This window comes from Mirounga angustirostris, unplaced genomic scaffold, assembly GCF_029215605.1.
Source record: "Mirounga angustirostris isolate CCGP_5_RB_7025 unplaced genomic scaffold, mMirAng1.0.hap1 SCAF_5, whole genome shotgun sequence".
Lineage (NCBI taxonomy): Eukaryota > Metazoa > Chordata > Mammalia > Carnivora > Phocidae > Mirounga > Mirounga angustirostris.
In genome coordinates, this window is record NW_026991713.1 from 41,911,046 (window position 1) to 41,931,635 (window position 20,590).

The 20,590-nt window shown below is 42.7% G+C and overlaps 1 protein-coding gene across 1 annotated transcript; it reads left to right on the forward strand.

Moving 5' to 3' along the window:
* The first annotated feature begins 11,217 nt into the window (after positions 1–11,217).
* On the forward strand, positions 11,218–13,354 carry PHLDA1 (pleckstrin homology like domain family A member 1). Its single transcript, XM_045872943.3, has 2 exons — positions 11,218–12,371; positions 12,820–13,354. Exon 1 carries the CDS (start codon positions 11,218–11,220, stop codon positions 12,343–12,345), a length of 1,128 nt encoding a protein of 375 aa, XP_045728899.1. The 3' UTR covers positions 12,346–12,371; positions 12,820–13,354.
* Positions 13,355–20,590: the final 7,236 nt, after the last annotated feature.

Genomic DNA, 20,590 nt, shown 5'->3' on the forward strand with positions numbered 1-20,590 from the left:
ATTGATAGTCATAATTTTGATCTTCATAATGAGGTTAGGCAGTTGTGGCTCTGATAAATTTTTCATGAATTGGTGAAGTAGTTTCTACGAGAAGACTAAAAACTTACATGACAGCTTTTAGCTGGGATTTCAAGGATGAGTAGGAATTTGTTTAGTGAAGGATGGATCCTTTGAGCAGAGAGCAGTTCAGGTGAAGGTACTGAAGGAAACACACTGAAAGTCCTGAAGTAGGACAATCTGGGGTACATTCAAGGTGTTGAAAGAATGGATGGAGATAGAAGAGGCCAAGCCATGGAAGTCCTTTTAAAGGGTTTAAAACACTAAAAGCCACCTGTTGAGAGTATTTCAAGTGAGGATGACCCTTCCACGAAGGCAGTTTTTAAACTAAGACATGATAGTGTAACTCTGATTCTGAAAATACAGTTATTGATTATGCTACATAGCCCTATATTCTTATGCATACATATACACATTGTTTCTAAACTATTTGACAAAGATGCAGGCATCATACCCTTTTACCCTTTTTTTTTTTTTTTTAAAGATTTTATTTATTCATGAGAGACAGAGAGAGAGGCAGAGGCTCTGAGAAGCAGGCTCCCAAGGAGCAGGGAGCCCGATGTGGGACTCGATCCCAGGACCCTGGGATCATGACCCGAGCCGAAGGCAGACGCTTAACCATCTGAGCCACCCAGGCGCCCGTCATCATACCCTTTTACCCTCTAAGTGTTGTTATTTTTCTCATTATGAAGACGTTCTCACAGAATTACAGTACAAGTAATGTTAAATGTGCAGTCAAATTTGTTTTGACCAGTGAAAATAGATTAAAAACAATACACAGTGAATGCTTCAGAGTTAATCCAACACAGGATTTTTTTCCTAGCCTTCCTCCAGTCCATATTTATAACTACCTTCATCAAATAGGTGGACTCAGGAATGAGAATTGTGGGTGAGGTTGCTCTATAGGAATAAAAAACCATGAATAAAAATGGAAAAGATCTAATTTTAGATTAAAGCCATATAGCCCCTAAAGTGACGATAGTGACGAACTGTCATTTTTTAAATAAATGTGGGAATAAAATAGTTACTACCATTGGGTGGTAGAGATAGAATTGTTAAATACAGGCTTTGGGGTTCATCTATCACTGTTCATTGTTTTGTGAAGATTGTGGTGAGCACTAATGAGAACACATTAATCTTCTAGTACTTAGAACCTCATATAAATAATGAGCATTTAGTAAATGTGCTTCCGTAACATAATAAAATCTAGAACTTGTAGTTGGAATCACATTTTAAATTGATTTTGGCAGGTAACTTTAGAACTTGGTGTACAAAAGAACAGACTTAAGACTGGATGAGAAATACAAACCTGTTCCATTTTGAAAGTTTTTTATGTAAAATTAAAATAGAAAATAATTTGTTCTCTAAAGTCAGCTAGTTTTAAAAAGATCTCTACCTATTTTTTATACATGTTTTCACATGCTAATTTTTTGGCCTTGGCTTTCATCCAGAAATAATCTAGAGTAAAATTAAGTCTGAAGTATTTGGATATTAATGCTCCAGAACACCCAAGTTGTCACTATTCAGCCCATCTTCTCCATCCCTAACGTTTACCTGGAGCTCTGGACATTGTGACAGGTAACCTAGAGGTAGACAATGAGATAGGTGTCTGTTTTGAAATAAGATGTTATTTTAGACTTGGATTAGGCTAGTTGATAGTAAGTTTTAAAACTAGAAGCTGGATCTGATCTCTTTGCTGTTCAGTTGGCTTGGTGAGTGGGCGTACAACCTTTAGAGCAGCTTCGGTATCAGCAACCCAGCCTGTTTTGCATTTACACTGTTTCAGCTCTGCTTGGCTACTTTTTCTTTCACCTTTTTCCTGCCACTAGTCTTCTGTGCATGGCTTACTCAACATAGTCTCTTTTTCTTTGATTTAATACGTATTCTGGTTCTTCAGTTCTGAACTGGCTCTACCAGTTTAAGAGGTAGTTTAGGGATGCATGCTTGCTGTTGGATTTCCTAACTTAACAGTACTGGGATGGTAGGTGTACAGCAGACTTTTTTTTTTTTTTTTAAAGATTTTATTTATTTATTTGACAGAGACCGCGAGAGCAGGAACACAAGCAGGGGGGGAGTGAGAGAGGGAGAAGTGGGCTTCCCGCCGAGCAGGGAGCCCGATGTGGGACTTGATCCCAGGACCCCGGGATCATGACCTGAGCCGAAGGCAGACGCTTAATGACTGAACCACCAAGCGCCCTGTACAGCAGACTTTTGTATGTGTAGATCAGTTAGGATTTATCTGGGCTCTTTCTTTCTGTTTTACCAAACCATTCTTACGGGCTTGTAACAAGATAAACGATGGATTCTCATTGGTTCAAGATAGACTCTAAGGTCCTTTGTAGTTGTCAAATCCTACATACTGGTTGGCTTATATTGAGGAAAATGGTAAAACAATGCTGAGTTGTGTATATTGTTCTGTAAATTCAGTGGTTCTATGAGATCATGGAAAGTATCAATAGTTGCAGTTACCTAGTACTGGATAACAAAACCACTCTCAAAACTTAAGACATTGACAAGATTTGTTGACCCTGCTTGGTTATAGTTCATTTCTGCTGTACTGAGCATCGTTAGGGGCAGTTTTTGAAGGACAGGGACTGGAATCATCTGAAGGCTTTTCATGCACAGGTGGTTGATGTTGGATGAGACCTCAGCTGGGATGTAGCCACATCTCTACCTAGATACTGCCTTATAGTAGCGTAGCTGGGTTCCAAGAGGTAAAAGTTGCATCCTTTTTATGACCTAATCTGGGAAGTCCTCACTTACTCTATTGGTTATAGTCAGTCACAAACCCACCCAGGTTTAATTACAGAAGGGGACTACATCTTCCTGGAGGGATAATAAGATTTTGGATGAGAGGAACTGAACTCTCACAATGGCCACGATTTTTTTATTTTTATGAAAACAGTTGGCTACAACAGTTTTCAAAATGACCAGAAACATAGAAAGTTTAAATTATATATTGTATGCCTGTTATTGGAGAAAGAATGTTTTACTCTATCATATTAGAATCTTTTATCATTTGACTATTCTGGACAATTGAGATTCCTAAACATACATAATTAGCTCATTCTTAATCATAAAAATCTCAAGATTGATTAGTAAAGGAACCTTAAATGGTAAGTATAAGGTGACCCTTAAGTATAGATTTATTTTCTTTTTTTTTTAAAGATTTTATTTATTTCTTTGTCAGAGCACGCGAGAGCACAAGCAGGGGGAGCAGCAGGCAGAGGGAGAAGCAGGCTTCCCGCTGAGCAGGGAGCCCGATGCAGGACTCTATCCCAGGACCTTGGGAGCATGACCTGAGCTGAAAGCAGACGCTTAACCGACAGCCACCCAGGTGTCCCAGTATAGATTCAGTTTTAAAGGTTAGGTGTAATATATCGTGAGGAGTTCAGAGAAAAACATTGCTCTACTGTTTCTATTTTAAACGAGGTGGGACTTTGCTTTTAGAGCATTATAGATCTTAATCATTTTTGAAAGATCCAAATGTGTACCCATTTAAGATAGTATAAATAATGCTTTATTTAATCTTTATACTGAGGATGGTAATTACTCTCTTTATACATAAAGATAGAAGTTGAATAACTTTAACACGTCCTCAGCATTGGTCTCTGTTGGAGCCAGTGTGATGTCCACTTGTTTGGTCTTTGCGTATGCTCGTACCCACTCTCAGAGAAGTCTGCACTGGCTTCTTGGAGATACTCCTGTGTGCACTAGTGGTTAAATAGGCACTTTCATTAAGCTAGGGATTTCAGAATATCAAATATTTTAGAGTACACAAGAGTTTATCTGGATCAATTTTAAACAGCTTTCAGATAGGCTGCCCCGTACCGCGCACCTGGTTTGCGTGCACATGTTGGCTGAACAACAAACCAAATGCAATGTGGGTTAAAAGGAGTTTTCTTCTAGGTGTAAATTAGACTCGGGGGCTCGTTTGGGAGCTTCATAGTTCTCAAAGAGGCTTTTGCTTTGCTGCCCATGGCATATGGCTTCCATCTTTCTTTCTTTTTTTTAAATTGCTTTATGGGCTGAAATGGCTGCTGCAGCTCCTGCCCGTCGTGTCCGGGCTTTTAGGAAGCAGTGGGACTGAAGGAGGCAAAAGACTGTTGGCATCCAGTCCTCTTGAAAGAAGAGCCTGTGATTCCTGGTTACAGCACCAAATGTCTGAAGCTGAGTTTAGTAGGAGTTGGGAGGAGGGAGGTTACTATGACTGCCACATTGGTGGTGATCCTCACATATACTGAGGATCTTCAGGTTTAGAAAAAGATTGATCAAGGTTAGCCTGGAACATAAGAGGCAAATAACTACATTTCAGAAATAGGTAAACAGTCCCCAGTAAGGTTTAGGAATATAGCCCAGAGACTTACTGCGAGCTGACCAGAAGAGTCTTTCATCTGAGGCTTTTCACTTGATGGTGCATGATGCTTTCCTTGGAAACGGGGTACGCAGATGAGGTTGAGACAATGACTGAAATGAAAGTGTAAATGGGATCTCATTAGGAATAGCAACTGCTGAATGTTCTAGTTTCTGACTGTTTAAGAGATGGTCATTGTTACTCGATTTACTTAAATCAGGTAGTCTGTAGTTAGAGGAGTTGTGTGGCAAATTTGTTCCCTTTAATGTGAGATTTGATTTTCTTAGTAAGTTTACTGGCAATGTGGAAACTTGCCATAAAAAGATTTCCTGGGAAGGGGCGCCTGGGTGGCTCAGTCGTTAGGCGTCTGCCTTCGGCTCAGGTCATGATCCCAGGGTCCTGAGATCGAGCCCCACATCGGGCTTCCTGCTCCGCAGGAAGCCTGCTTCTCTCTCTCCCACTCCCCCTGCTTGTGTTCCCTCTCTCGCTGTGTCTCTCTCTGTCAAATAAAATCTTTAAAAAAAAAAAAAGATTTCCTGGGTTCTGTCTTTGGTAAGAGCATCTCCACCTTTTTGGGCATGGCTACCCCACAGAGTTCTTTCATTTTGTCCCTTTCAGCCTTCTGTCTTGCATCCATTATCCTGTCAATCCTGTCCTCTGTGCCACAACCTCTACCCTCCAGTTCTTGGCCTACAGCCTGAATTCCTCTTGTAAAGTAACCTTGCCATTTACAGCACCCAAGCAAGTTTATCATACCATCTGTTTTCCTTCCTCCTCGTATTTTTGGAAAGCATTATCTGCACTGCTTCTACTTTCCTCTAATGCCTAACAAAGGCCTTTGCTCATTTGCTCAATGTTTTTTGTTTTTTTTTAAACGAGTAATAATCAAATTGAATAGTCTGTATTCTCTCAGACTATGTGTTGTGTATAGAAGACTGAAAAAGGGTAGTCGTCCTTGCAATCTAGCCCCTTAAATGAAGAGATTTGCCCAAGTGGCTATCAGATATCTGAGTTGTGAACAACCACAGCATTTACTTAGTTTGAAGTGCACTTAGGAAAGGATATTAGGTGCTCATGGGCTCTTTAGTCGGGGGTGGAGGGTGTTACTCAGCCAGGGCAGTGCTCAAATTTAAAACAGGTTCACCGGAGTTCCCACTGTGGGTCACTGGAGTACCTGATGCTTCTCTGCTACCGCCCCAAAAGCTTCTAGAGTATCAGTACTTTCGAGTAGTAGCAATTTTGTGAGACTCTTTACATGTTGTAATGTAAATAGATTGGGTGTCATAAATTGGGTGACATTTACACCCAAGCAAGTTTATCATACCCTCTTAACCTGCCTTCATTGGGCTACTTCCCTCTGCTTAAATGTGTTGCCTACATTCTGAATTTAGGACAAAAGAGAACTGGACCCCAGCTTCATTTCATCTACTCATATTTTCATTTGTCACTTCAAAGCTACTATTACCTTAATGCTCCTGAACTCAAGTTACTTGCTGGACATCCTCAGTAAAGTGTCTTCAACCTGTTCTATTTTGAATAATATATTTTCAACCAGAACTAACACTGAGACTCCTTCAGTGTAAGTGCTGTCAGCACCATCACCAACCTCTAGCATGATCCACTGTGCTACTAAGTACAATGATAAAAACATTCATCTAAGATGTTAACTAAGGAGGTGGAATGTTCTATGCAGTAAGAGGTAGTTAACTTTTATATCGTTCTAGGAGTAAAACTGGCATCAGTGTAACTTATGGAATGGTATAGATTCAAGTGGTTAGCCTATTAGAAGAGTAGATGAGAGAAAAAACCTGAGTTAGGCTGTTGGCAGAAAGGACAGAGACGTAGCTGATGGGCAGCTACAAATGGGTTGTAATTGTTTTAACCCATGAATAGAGACTAGAGAGCAGCAAACAGCCTATACTATTCTGACTTGTTCTAAGCTGTGTTATACAAATTGATCACTAGGAGGCGTCACTTCATCAACTAGTGCTGTGAAAAAGGCAGCTAGGCAGATGAACCTAAGAAGTCTGGATAGTTCTGTATCTAATTGAGTTAGTATTTAACCTTTTCAACCAGGCATTTTGGAGATTAGAATCTTCATAAAGTATTTCTGCTGAATAGTATTTTAAAATGAACTGAATGACTGAAAAATCTAAATTGCCAAGTGAATGTGGACCTTTGTGTGCTCGTGAGAGTGACCAAACATTTTTTTTCATAGATCAGTGGGGTTTTAGCTATTTTTTGAAATCTATTTGAACCTTGTTGTATCCCAGTGTTTAATAATACATTGCTGTGAGAGTCTTCTGTGTATTGCAGATTAGGGAGTTCATAGATTTTTAAATCTTATAATCAAGTTATAAGTGAAAGTAAACAGTTCTTAATAAACTACCAACTCTTTTAAGTAAAATGTTTTTAGGCCAGTATTGATTAGTGGACTTTTTAAACAAGTATTTGGCAATTTGCCAAGTAGGAGAAACTGCTATCAACTGTTCCATTATTGTTTCTCCATTCTTTTGATTACTCTTAACTAAAAACCAATAGGATGATAGTTTGTATAAATACCTCATAATATTAGATTGCATGTTGCTCAGAAAAGTTTATAGGACTTATTTTAGATAGCATCTATAGGATATAGCATTTAAGATCTAGAGAGAGGCCTAGCATGTGTAGTATTCCTAAAAGATTATACCAAATACATATTGGTATGGCAAGTTTGGGGAGTTTTTTCATAAAGTCCCTTACATTTTGAAAGTTTTTGAAAGGATGCGTTGTGAAAAATCTATCAAAAGCCTTTGAACACATTGATTTTCTTTTTATGACAGATACGGGCTTCTGATTCAGTTTAAGTTTCTACATATATTGAGTTACTCCTATGTGCCAAGAATTGTACAAAGTGATTGGGACACATCAAAATAATGGTCCTTGCCCTCCCTCTTGAAGATGAACTGAAATTATAGGCATAATAAATTATTCAGTAGCTGCTAGGAGATAATACTATGGGGAAAATTAAAGGGAATGGGGTGGTTGCAATTTTAGAGTGATTAGGATAGGCCTCACTGAGATGGCTTTTGAGCAGACTTGGATAAAGTGGGATGACCCTGACTGCTGTATTGAAAATAGATTGTAAGACAAGGGTAGAATTAGGCAAGTTAGGAAGGAGTCCATTGCAGTAATTCATGTGATTTGGATCAGGATGGTAATGAAAGAATTGGAGAGAGAATATATAGTTTGAAGACTTAATTGATGGAATTTCCTGGCTCAGTTTGTGGATTGGATATCAAGAGAAAGGAGTAAAGGATATACTACAGGGCAGGTATGCTTCTAAGTATTTGCAGTCCTGGGGCAAGAACGCAATGGAGACACAAATGGTTAAATATTTTAAAGCTTTGTTAAATGGAAATACGTTCGGTGCACCTGTCTTGACAAATGACATCTTCATAGGCACCTGAAAAGCCAGATTTAAAGTCCAGTGCCAGATCATTACTTACGAGGAGAGCTGATCCTCAGCCTGTCCTTCTCTTCCTATCCCTGTCTCTGAATTGTATGGCAAGGGGGACCTCCTGCCCATCTATATGGATACCGTAGCTTGCATGTTCAAAATCTGTCCACCCCCCCCCATACACTAGTGCACACACTGATGTAATGCATTCCTTGAACAGTTGAACACATTTAGGCAGGGTATTTGGAATCCCGAGTACCTAGAGTTGGTCTGGAATGAGTATGAACTCTAAATAGGCATGTCATTTTAACCTAAAGCTCAAGGCTCTGGATAAGGGCCTCTTGTTTTAAGAGCAATACTGCTCCAAGGTTCTTGGCCTGAGTAACTATACAGGTGAAATTGCCATCAACTGAGAAGGGGTTGCAGGTAAAGTAGATCAGGGTGAAGAGATGTTTGGGAGCATATAATATTTGAGTTCTTTATTAGATATCCAAATAGTACTGTAGAGAAGAGTAAAAAAATATTCAACCTTCAGTAACCCTGGCCTGAACATAACAAAACTGAAGGCTGTTAAAACTAAAAAAACTATTTAAAAAACCAAAACATAAAAAACAATGGCTTTTAACTCCAGATCCTTATTGAACCAGTTCCATCCAGGGACTCCATCCTATCCAGAATGCTATTTTTCAATTTTTTATTAGCAAAAGCTCTAGGAACCCTATGTTCCACAGCCTAAAATCCCCTTAGACTCTTCCTTCTAGTGAACTACTCCATGAATATCTTCACCAGTATGTGTTCTCTTGCCTGGCATGTTAATATTATTTCTTAAATGTGGTAGCCTTTGTTTTATTCTTTGTCAACAAGAAGTTGGATGTAAATTGGGGAGTCTGGCATTTTCCTAAAAATGAGACTGGATGAGACCAACAAGAGGAGAACTGAGGACAGCTCTCTGGGGCATTCTAATACTAAAAGATGGGGGGAAGAGGAGGAACCTGTAGAGGATACTGAGAGTGATTGGGGAGGTAGAAGGAAAATTAAAGAGCTATGTCCTTGAAGCCAAGTGAAGACCTGTTTCCAAGAGGGGAAGCTAATCAACTGTCAGATGCTGCTGATACACAATGTGATGCAGACAGCTGTAATATGCAATTCGAATCCACCTTTTCAAACTGGTTTACCAAAGCAGTGATTTCATTAGTTTGTTTTTGAAACTTTAGTAACTTGTGACATTTTGTAGGGTTTCATTATATCTACAGCTAAAGGTGTGTGGTATTTTGGGCAGAACAGTTATTTTTTTGTGAAATTTTTTCATTGTCTTTTTAAAACATGGCTAACATGGCCATTTTTGTGAATTGGATGTGACTGTTGAAAGAGCAAAGTTGTCACTGAACTACAAGATTCCTACACACCTGAGATCTCCAATAATGGATGCACTGTGGTCAGGGAAGGCACATTGTAGACTGACTTCTGAGCTGCTCACAAAGTCATTAAATCATTGTGAAATATCCAGGTGGAAATCGGGTGGGAAAGTATCTAGTTGTAAAATAAGTGCTGGTTTTTGAAATTTGAAAATTGTGCTGGTTTCTGAAAACTTTGAATTAATTTAGAATGCATCTGCTGCATCTTGATTAACTGCAGGTTAGATAACACTGAACATATTTTCTCTTAAGAAAATGGCTTGCACCTCAAGATTACATTTTAGTTTTTTACCCAGTCAAGTTTGTATTGTATCATTTTTCCGCATGAAATGTCTTTCTCAACTACACGTGCCCTCAGAGTGAGTTGCACACTGTCCTTTCCACGTAAGCTGAAGAATGGCATTCTGTTAAAAGATGAACAGCTGGTCATGTAGAAATTCTCTGGAATGCTCACTTGTCCCACGAAAACAGCGAGAGAACTGAGATGTTAGGTGCAGGGTTTGTCACTGGTATATAGAATTGTTCATTTTTTAAAACAATCTTACTAGAAATTTTTATGTGATTTTAATAATTGCCTTTCTCCATAAAAAACTGCTAATCCATTAACAATTTGAAGGTTCTCAGAGCCTACCAAGTGCAGTTCAGTCAGATTCAGGACTGTGCTGGAATTGTCCCATTTGCTAAGACATTGTTTCTTATAAGATTCAGGACCCTCCTGTGTTTAAAAGTTCTGTGTTTTCAATTACCTTGGAGTTCAGTTCGAATTTTTCAGCATGACACAAAGGATTTGACTCTTGCTCCCCAAGCTCCTCGCTCATTTCTTTGCTTGTTGAATTCTTTGTTTCAGCCAAAGTAAACTAGCAGATGAGCGAAGTCCTCCTTTCTTGGGCACAAGAAGCAGTCTTTCCTCTTCCTTCGGCCAACTCTGGTTTATTTCTTCTTCGTGTGTTTCTTCGTATTCTCGGGGTCGGTACACAGGGCTCTCTAGTGGATGAATTTCCCCACCAACAGGTTTGGTTTCGGTTTGTGCTCTTGATTCTGCCTTGTTTCCCAGAATATCTACAGAATTTTTTAAGATGCGAGCGTAGTAGGAGGGAGCTAGGGGCGAGTACAGCATTACCTTCCCCAGGTCACAGATGAATGAGATTACAAAACCGATCTGGCCCGTTAGGCGTTTCCAAAGAGAGACCCGCGGAGGCCATTCGGCTGTTTGGAGGGCTAAGCTGTGCCTTAAAGTGTGAGGTCTCTCGCTGGACATTCCCGGGATCTGTACCTGCCGTTGAGTTACTGTTGTGAGATGTTGTAGGCTGTGCGGATGGGTCAAGAGGGAATCGAGAGAGCTTGTGTCCCGGGTGAAGATAGGCTAGTGCCAGAGCTCCGGGGTCGAGAAAGGGAAGGTGAGACGTTCTCTGAAGTGGGTCACCCCTCTCTACTGGCGCTTCCAAACGGGACAGACGGTAGCGCTCTTGCCTTGATTTAACAATCGCCCTCTCTGCTCCAAGAAGAGCTAATGACTGGAAGCATACATGAGTGTAGACACTGTGTCCTCTCGGCCTTTGTGCCCTCAGATGTTTACATAGGGTCTCGGAGCACATCGCGAATCCCCGGGGCTGCTTCCCGAGGACAGCGAGACAGTTTGGCATTCCAGGCCCTGCCTGGTAGCCGTACCCACCCTCGCAGCCCCCGTCCTCAATGAGACTGGTAGAGAGCCTGCCGGCCGGGGATAACCGTAGCAGTAGGATGGTCTCTCGGCGCCCTCTGAGCGTCGGCATTTGTCGCCGGGCAGCTGGGGCGCCCTCGGCTGTCGCCCCAGGCGGAGGAGAGGAGTTTCCGGGGCTCCGGTGCCTCGCAGCCCGCGCGGGGAAGGAGCACGGAAGCGAGTGGGCGGCGAGAGGCGGAGCGAGGGATGCGGGGGGCGTGGACGCGGCGGGCTTTGGAAAGGCCCCAAGTTAATGAGGCGTGCGCCGGCGGCAGAGCGCCTTTCCGAGCTGGGCTTTCCCCCGCGGTGCGGGCGCCAGGAGCCGCCTTTTCCGCTGGGTGTCACTCGGGGGTGGGGGGGATGGCCCATTCAAAAGCGCCGCGAGGGGGCCCGGCCAGTGGCCTTCAGTGAGCGCTCGCAAGAGGACGGCAGAGGCCCGGAGGCTCGCAGCTCCGGGACCTTGTGGCGCCTCAGGACGCGGCTGCCCGCTTGCCCGGACCTCGAGCCGCCGCCTCCACCGCCGCCGCTCTGCTTCCTGCGTGTTAGCCTCCTCTGCGCGCTCCGGGCGGGCGGCCGCGGGAGCCGCTGGGGCGAGGACGGCGCGCGGCTGCTGCTGCTGCCCCCGGCCCGGGCGGCTGGAAGTGGAGAGGCCGAGCCGAGCGGCGCCCCTCCCTATGCCGGGAGGATGTTGGAGAGCAGTGGCTGCAAAGCGCTGAAGGAGGGTGTGTTGGAGAAGCGCAGCGACGGGTTGCTGCAGCTCTGGAAGAAAAAGTGCTGCATCCTCACTGAGGAGGGGCTGCTGCTTATCCCGCCCAAGCAGCTGCAACACCAGCAGCAGCAACAGCCTGGGCAGGGGCCGGCCGAACCGTCCCAACCGGGAGGGCCCGCCGTGGCCAGCCTCGAGCCGCCGGTCAAGCTCAAGGAATTACACTTTTCCAACATGAAGACCGTGGACTGCGTGGAGCGCAAGGGCAAGTACATGTACTTCACTGTGGTGATGGCCGAGGGCAAGGAGATCGACTTTCGGTGCCCGCAGGACCAGGGCTGGAACGCCGAGATCACGCTGCAGATGGTGCAGTACAAGAATCGTCAGGCTATCCTGGCGGTCAAGTCCACACGGCAGAAGCAGCAGCACCTGGTCCAGCAGCAGCCCCCGCAGCCGCAGCTTCAACCCCAACCCCAGCCTCAGCCCCAGCCCCAGTCACAGTCTCAGCCGCAGCCCCATGCCAAGCCCCAGCCCCAGCCTCAGCAACTCCACCCGTATCCGCACCCGCACCCGCACCCGCACCCGCACCCACACCAACTACCGCACTCGCACCAACAGCCGCTCTCGCAGCCGCACGGCCACAGGCTTCTCCGCAGCACCTCCAACTCGGCCTGAAGGGGGCAGCACCCGGGCCAGACAAGGTAAGGTCCCGGCAACTCGGGCTACCAAGGGCCTTTCCGAGGAGGAGGTCTCGCGGGCTGTTGGGAGGAGTAGGAAGCCTAATTCACGGGTGTGGTGCTTGGAGGGGAAAATGAGAAGTTACTCCAAGTTTCTGGAGATGTAGAAAGAAGGGAAGCAAGCCGGAGGTAGGAGAGGCCGGGCAGAGAGGGGAGGATGAAGGAGCTCGGGTTAGGCTGGGCGGCCTCGCGGACCGCCTCCCGCCCACCCTGGCCCGCGCGGGTCCGGTGGTGCGCCGCCCAGCGACGCCGCTGGCTCTGTTCGTGTCACCAGCGCCGCTCGAGTGTGGACACTCGAGGGAGCGACCCCGGGGTCTTTCTGAGCGCGCTTTGTCCGCCGGACTGGCCTGAAGAGAGCTGGGTTTTGGAGGATTCTGAGCCAATGACTTAATTGCCTGTCATTTCTTTCCAGGTTTTGAGGACTCGAGGAAGTGGGACGAGCACCTTTCTGTTGTCTTCACTTGAATCGAAAGCAAAAGTCTCCCCGCCCCGCACCAGATCAAGTAGTTTGGACATCACCCTATTGATAACTTGAGATTCCTCTTAGTTTTCTGCATACTCTTCATCACAATGCGGGAAACGGTTTCAGTCCAGAAGGCTTTATTTATGAACCTTTGAAAGGATCTTCCAGTATGGTGGACCTTCTAGGAGCAATGATGTACTGTAATTTTATTTTAATGTATTTTGATTTATGATTATTTATTAGTTTTTTTTTAAATGCTTGTTTTAAGACATTTCTGAATGTAGGCCATTTTCCAAAAAAGAAACTTTATTTTCAAAAACCTATTCCCTAGTAAATTCTAATCTTGGAAAAGGAAAAAAAAAAAAGTAGAAGGGCGGTGGAGGGGAAAACATTAAGAATTCATTCATTATTCCTAGGGCATTTTCAGAAGGTCTGACACTTTCATTGTTATGCCAGGTGGTTGAAATTAAACTCTGTGATATTACTTCTTTTTTTTTGAGATTTTTTTTTCTTAGACATATATTTTCTGTAGAAGTTTAAAAAGCTAAATGTTCAGAGTTGTATAACTATGAAAATCTAATTGCTTTTCTAAAAGGAAATTCGTAGTAATGGTGTCTAATTCCAAATATTTAATACATAACCCAACTGATGGCAGGATGAACATACCATGAATATATGGTAGGGCTGGTGTAATGCAGGAAGAGCCTTGCTTATAACATCCGTTTGAAGGGACTAATAAGGAGATTTCTATGATTTCTGAGTATCAATGCACTAGGCGTTTCAAAAAACACAGTGGGGGGAAAAGAGAACCATTCAGTTTGTTTGAGAGAACATTTGTGCTCTTATCCACACTAGAGATTACCCTTCTCCAGCTTTGCATACTCTACTTGAACCACATTTTCTGACCCTTTTACTGTATTCTAGAAATATACTCTAGAATCTCATAGTTTAAAATACAGTTTGTAAATATTTTGAAGGACTAGGAGTCATAGCTTTTTTGTATTTGTACTGAAAATAATGTTGATGACAGAAACCAACTGTTTTGCTTTTTATTGCTCTGTGAGAAACTTGAGGGTTCTATGTTTTCCAGTTAGGTTAACTAAACTCAGAAATTGAAAAGGGAAGGACTGGATAAACACTGGATTTTCAGTGAGAAAACAACCCAGTCTTGTTTTAGCATCTACTTGTTCAGGAGTCTGAGGGGCGGGGTGGAGGGGGGAGCATGTGCTTTTTAAAGGTGGAACAAACCGTCTTCTGTGTCAAATCAAAAGGATGGTCAAAATCCACAAGGCAGATGCTACTTAAGCTTAAAAAGAGCCATAGTTGATAACAAATCCTCTTGGGGCTGAAAATCACTTCCTATCTGCGTGGCTTTACTGACGATCTCTGTTTTCCATTCTCTTTCCCACAAAGTCTTGATAGTATTTTTCCAGCATCCAAATGGGAATGGTCAGTATTAGGCTATTGCTAAGTTAGGTAGTACAGAAACAAAAATAGAATTTCATGCTAGAGATGTCTTTATTCTCCTTCCACCTAGAAAGGAATTTAGATCTAATTACTTCTTAGTGCAATATTTAAATGACGAAATTTTGAGATCACAACCCTAATCCGCAAAGTTGTGGGGAAAAACGAAAACTCAGGCAAATGGCAAGCAAAACTTAAGGGACTCCCACTTCCAGTGGCTAAGACACAGCTATGAAAATATGCTGCAAAGGGCAGAAGCATATATATACACACACATATATGTATATATGATGGGCAGTTCCGACAGCAAAGCTGAGGAGTTCTGAAGTATGGTTTGGCCTCTCTGAGACTACTGCTGTGCTTTTTAGATAATGTCTCATTGTATTGTTGTTTTAAAAATGCAGATCATAACATGATCTTCTCTGATTAAACCATAGTTTTTTCTTTCAAGTTTTTGTGCTATAAAAGTAAAATCCATACCAAAATTTTTTTTTTTAAGATTTTGTTTATTTATTTGACAGAGAGACTGCGAGAGAGGGAACACAAGCAGGGGGAGTGGGAGAGGGAGAAGCAGGCTTCCCACCAGGCAGGGAGCCCAATGTGGGGCTCGATCCCAGGACCCTGGGATCATGACCTGAGCTGAAGGCAGACACTTAATGACTGAGCCACCCAGGCGCCCATACCAAATATTTTTAAAATGAAGATTCATGTGGGCTTTTAAAAGATACTTGTATGTTGTTAGCTGACATATAGGCTAGGTAGTGTTGTTCAAAAAAATTTGCCCAGGCTCCCTCCTGGCTGCTGAAAATTTTTTTCCTGCCCCCACCCCCCATGGCTGTGGTTGTTATTGGGGCCACCAGAATCATGGTTACCTTGTCTTGTCTTTCCACAGCCCTTATTTCTTGGTCTGCTGTGATATTTACATTGAGTTGACCCTCTTAGTGACTCTCTAGTCTGAACCCCTCTTAGCATTTACCTGTGAAACCTCAGAAATTAGAAAGGAGAGAAATAGGATGTTTTTGTTGTTTGACACTTTGAAATGATTATGGCTGAATCATTTTTTCAGGACAGCAACAACAAAAAGCATGCTTACTTTTTGCAAACTCAACAAAACAAAATATAAATGCAAATCATTTAATGTGTCAATGCCCAAATTCTACCATATTCTGTAAGAAAATGATACGAACCACCTAAGGTATTTTGAGGCCTGACAAATCATGGAAAAAGGTAAAAATGATTCTTTCAGTCCAAGAAAAGGAAAAAGGAAAGGACAGGTCCAATAGAAAATGTACCCCTTAAATAAACACAATGTAAAGAGTTGGAAAAGGAATGGAAGAAGACATGAAAAGGAATGTCCCCATCTGGAAACAGCTTTTGTCCTTGAACTTGTGTTGACACCAAGCCTTGGACACAGTAAGCTCAATCACTATTTGTTGGGACAAATGAATGAAAGAAGAAAAAATATGTAGCTCCCAGTATCCAGGAGGTGCTTTCTCTTGCCTCACACAGTGCTTCCTTCACTGGCTTTCATGTCGTTCCTGAGAACAAGTACCACGGGCAGGCTAAGCCTCATGACGAAGCTCCTTAGACAGACTTTCTTAGCAGAAATGCACATGGATCTGCGTGTGCCCTACAGGGAGTGCTGAGGTCAGAGAGTAAATGGCTATAAAGGGCCCTTTCAAAGTGAGCGTTTCCGTCATAGAGGAAACGGATTCTCTCATCATGTAGAAATCAACCCGACTTTATAATTTCATTTAACGTGTTTTTTCCGATGGAGGTTAAAACAACCAAAAAGCAACTCATTGCTTAAAGGAGCTCCCTTCCCATGTGAACACCACGAGGAATGCTTGCTTTGACTCTCCTGCTCTCATACACCAACACTCGGTTTCTCTTAAAGGCCCCTCACTTTAAATCTGACACTACACGAGTTTGTTGCCAGTGTGTGAGTTCAAGCACATTGCTTGTTTTCTGTCCCCAGGGAAAGCGACTCGGTTTTCGTTGGGCTCCAGTCATTTGCAGTGTCCTGGGCAGGGGCAGGCCGAGGAGAGGTTTTGAGACTTGAGTGAGACGGGAACAATCCCATGGAGCTCAGAGCTTTGTAGGTGAAAATGGGCCTGGGAGTATTCCTTCTTCTCTTTTGCAAATGTCAAGCTAATTTGCTTTTGCTTTACCAATAAACTGCCCTCAGCCACAGCCTGAAATTTAAACTTGGGATTATAGAGCTTGATATTGAGTATATCAGCCATTCTTTCAAGAGAAATATACATGTTTACCTAAAGCAACCTAATATATATTAATTGTGGAATTCTGTTGAATGGGTTTTAAAGATCTGTTTTCTAAATTCTTGACACAATTCGAAGGGTGACTTTTTGATCTGCAGTGTTGAACAGCCAATCTAGATTTACAGAAGATTGGATGACAAAGGGGTCTGTGACTTTGTTGGCTGGACATTTGCCAAATGGAGGATAGAATCCAGCAGAGTTTTCCTGGCAGGGCACAATTGTCCAGTGAAGGCAGCTGAAGGACTCTGGAAGCATCTGCATAAACGCTGGTGAGACCTACAGCAACCTGCTCTAAAGTGACCTGTCGGTGATCAGTTAGGCATTGGGGAAGTTTTAATAATAGGTGGTCCTTCTGGATCACTGTATTTATTTTGAGAAGAAAGATAAAACTATTGTCCATTACATTCCACCATCAGTCTTCTGCTTAGTTTTAGAATATGCAAATGTTGGCTTCTGAAAACCAAGCATCACCAGGTACCAAATGCTTTAGAGAATGTCACATTTGTGAACTTAATAGTGTGGTCATAATTTGTGTAAATATGTCTCAAATGATTTTGGAGAGATGTGATTTATTTTTCATATTTTCAAAATGCATTCCATTTCAAATAAAGTATCCATTGTGATGACCAACCTGTGCCCCTTTTGGAGGCCTTGTTTACATGGCATGTACAATATGCGTTCCAGTGGGAGAAAGGTTCTAGAGGGCTTGGGTGTTATAAAGGCCATTGGCCATTCTGGGAAGAAAAGGACCATTTTTGAGGTTGGGAAATTTTTTTTAAGACTTATTTATTTATTTATTTATTTTGGAGGGGGTGTTTGCGGGGGTGGGGCAGAGGGAGAGAGAAAATCTCAAGCAGACACTGAGCTGAGCGTGGAGCCCCACGCGGGGTTTGATCTCACAACCCTAAGATCACAACCTGAGCCAAAATCAAGAGTCGGGTGCTTAACCAACTGAACCACCCAGGTGTCTCAGCTGGGAATTTTTAATATAGAAATTCACTAAGATCTTTTGGTGAAATAATTAGCTTTCAGATTGCTAATGAATTTGAGTTGAATTTTCCATAGCACCCCAGAGGATGAGAAATGGTCCATAGTGATTTGCTTGAAGGCAGTTCCCTCTGAGTTCCTGACAGATTAGTTCTCAGTCTCTTGAGAGCATAAAGCCTCGACTCTGAGAGAATCATTCTTCAAACAGGTTATTTGTAAAGCTTCCTGTTTTGTGTTGAGAGCAGAAGAGAGACTTGATTCTTTAAAGGAAAATAATATAACTTTACTCTTACAATCTCCAGTGGCATCTAAAAGACATTATATCTCAAAAGACTTTCAAATGGGGAATTTGAAGGCAATTTTTTTTTGTCCTTTGGCATAGTCTTACAGTGATAGCTTTATTACTCTGCCGTTTCTTTGTTTTTTAAAGAAGAAATGAAAAACGAGAAGACAAGTTACTGCCATTGCAAGGGGATGTCAGGGGTACCGTGTGAAAAGCGGGTAAAGCCGGGTTGGAAGGACTTCAGAGTCCTAGTGCGTAGGTTCAAGCCTGGGTTCTATCACTTACCAGATAGGTAGATCTTGCATGTCTTAACCTCTTAGAAAACCCAATTTCCTTCTCTGTTAAATTGTTAACAGAAGTTCCTACCTTAGGGTTATTGAGAAGATTTAGTAAGTTAGCACACATCAAGGTGCTTAGAAGCTCCCTGCATACAGCAGCTAAACTGGCTTGGGAATCATTATAGCCATATGAATGTATAATATATGACGTTTTTAAAGCTATGAATTGTATTTTTTGAGATCTCAGCACTTCTTTTAAAGGGTAAGACCGGTATGATGGTAACATCCTTGTATTTAACTTTGAAAAAGAAAAATAATCACTATTCATAGTGCTCCTGTTTTCATTTGCTTATTACTTTCCAGTTGTGGTCCACATGCTTATATATTTTAAGCGAGTTACAATTAAACAATAAAAATACTCTTATATGTATCTGTAGAGGCAATCACCCAGATTGCCACTTCAGGGCAGAGAGGACATTTGGTCCCCAGGTATGGGAATGAATGTTGGTGGCTGTTGTGCTCTCAGTCCTTTCCCTGGAATTGTCCTCAGCCTTGTCTCAGGGAGAGCCACCTTGCTCTAGGATGCACTCCTTGGGGATATCCCACGTCTGGTGATTGGTCTGTGGAGAGTGGAGGAAGACCAGGCGCTGTTGTATCCATCAGGACAGGTGTAAGGGGCATCCAGAGCTCCCCACAGAATTGTTGAGGCCTGTCTCAACAGTGAATTTGCACTGCAGTTCAGTTCCCCCTCTGACCCATCCTGTTTCCCTTGTTCCCTCACAGGTAAGTTTCTCAGGAACCCTGACCCTCCTCCCCTCTTCCCACCCAAACCTCCTGCAATCAAGTCTGAGAGTCTCAGAACCTATTTCTCAAGGAATCCTATGACTGTGTCTGTGAATGAACACCTGTATAGAAAGAATGTATGAATATACATATTTATACATCTGTATGTACACACATACAGTATTTATAAGTATTTATTTCTACCACTATGTTTCTGTAGGAAGGTTGGCGATATTGGACACAGTATATAGTATAATGGTTAAGCCTATGCTTTAGAGTAGACGCTCTAAACCTGGAGCAATTTTGTTCCCCCGGAGACATTTGACAATGTTTGGAGACACTTGGTTTTCACAACTGGTGGTAGGGGTCAGGGATCAATATCCTACAATGCTCAGGACAGACCGATCTTCACAACGAAGAATTATTTAGTCCAAAATGGAAATAGTGCCAAAGTTGAGAAACCAGCTTCAGAGCCAGGTACGCTTTTTTTTTTTTTAAGATTTTATTTATTTATTTGAGAGAGAGAGAGAGAGGATAAGAGAGACAGCACGAGAGGGGGAGGGTCAGAGGGAGAAGCAGGCTCCCTGCCGAGCAGGGAGCCCGATGTGGGACTCGATCCAGGGACTCCAGGATCATGACCTGAGCCGAAGGCAGTCGCTTAACCAACTGAGCCACCCAGGCGCCCCCCCCCTTTTTTTTTTTTAAAGATTTTATTTATTTGAGACAGAGAGAACGAGAGAGAGAGAGCACATGAGAGGGGGGAGGGTCAGAGGGAGAAGCAGACTCCCCGCCGAGCAGGGAGCCCGATGCGGGACTCGATCCTGGGACTCCAGGATCATGACCTGAGCCGAAGGCAGCCGCTTAACCAACTGAGCCACCCAGGCGCCCCAGAGCCAGATACTCTTGTTCTTGTTAGCTGAGTTCCCTGGGGAAAGTGAGGTAGTTTAACTTCAGTTTTCATGTGTAAAATGCAGACAGTACTGGTACCTGTCTCATGGAGTTGTGAAACCAACAGTAGGAAGTTTACTAAAGGGCTGTCACGGTTCCTGTCACAAAGTATCCATTCAACACATGGTAGCTATCATCCTAATTATTATTATTTAAAGTCCTATGGCAACATCATATCCCATTGTTTTCACTTATTATTTCATTGATTTTCCTATTGTCATCCAGTGAGTTTGTTTCTAGGCTATTGTCAATGCTGCTTCAGTAAACATATTCATGTGTTCCTCATATTGAGAAGAGCAGGGACTTGGATTCTAGTTCTGACTCTGCTTAGTCTTGTGATATTAGGCAGCTCATTTAATCTCCCTGAGCCTTAGTCTCCTCATTTGTAAGTGGGAATAGTAGCCCGGCTCTTGAGGCGATATTATGGACACACTATGAAGTGGCAGTGAAATCTCCATGAGTTCAAGTCCCAGATCGACCACTTAACTACTTTACACTCACAACAAAGCACTATGGGAATGAAAACATTGTTACTGTTATCTGGCTACTATTTTAAGAGGGATTAGATATTATATCTATATAACTATTATACCTATAGATATCATATGTGTATATAATACACATATGTGTATTCTAATCCAAATAATCTGGATTTAAGAAGTAGAAGGTTAGGCGCCTGGGTGGCTCAGTCATTA

Bases quoted from the DNA above. Each gene is read 5' to 3' on its own strand.
- PHLDA1 (XM_045872943.3), top strand. From the start codon at position 11,218: ATGAGGCGTGCGCCGGCGGCAGAGCGCCTTTCCGAGCTGGGCTTTCCC.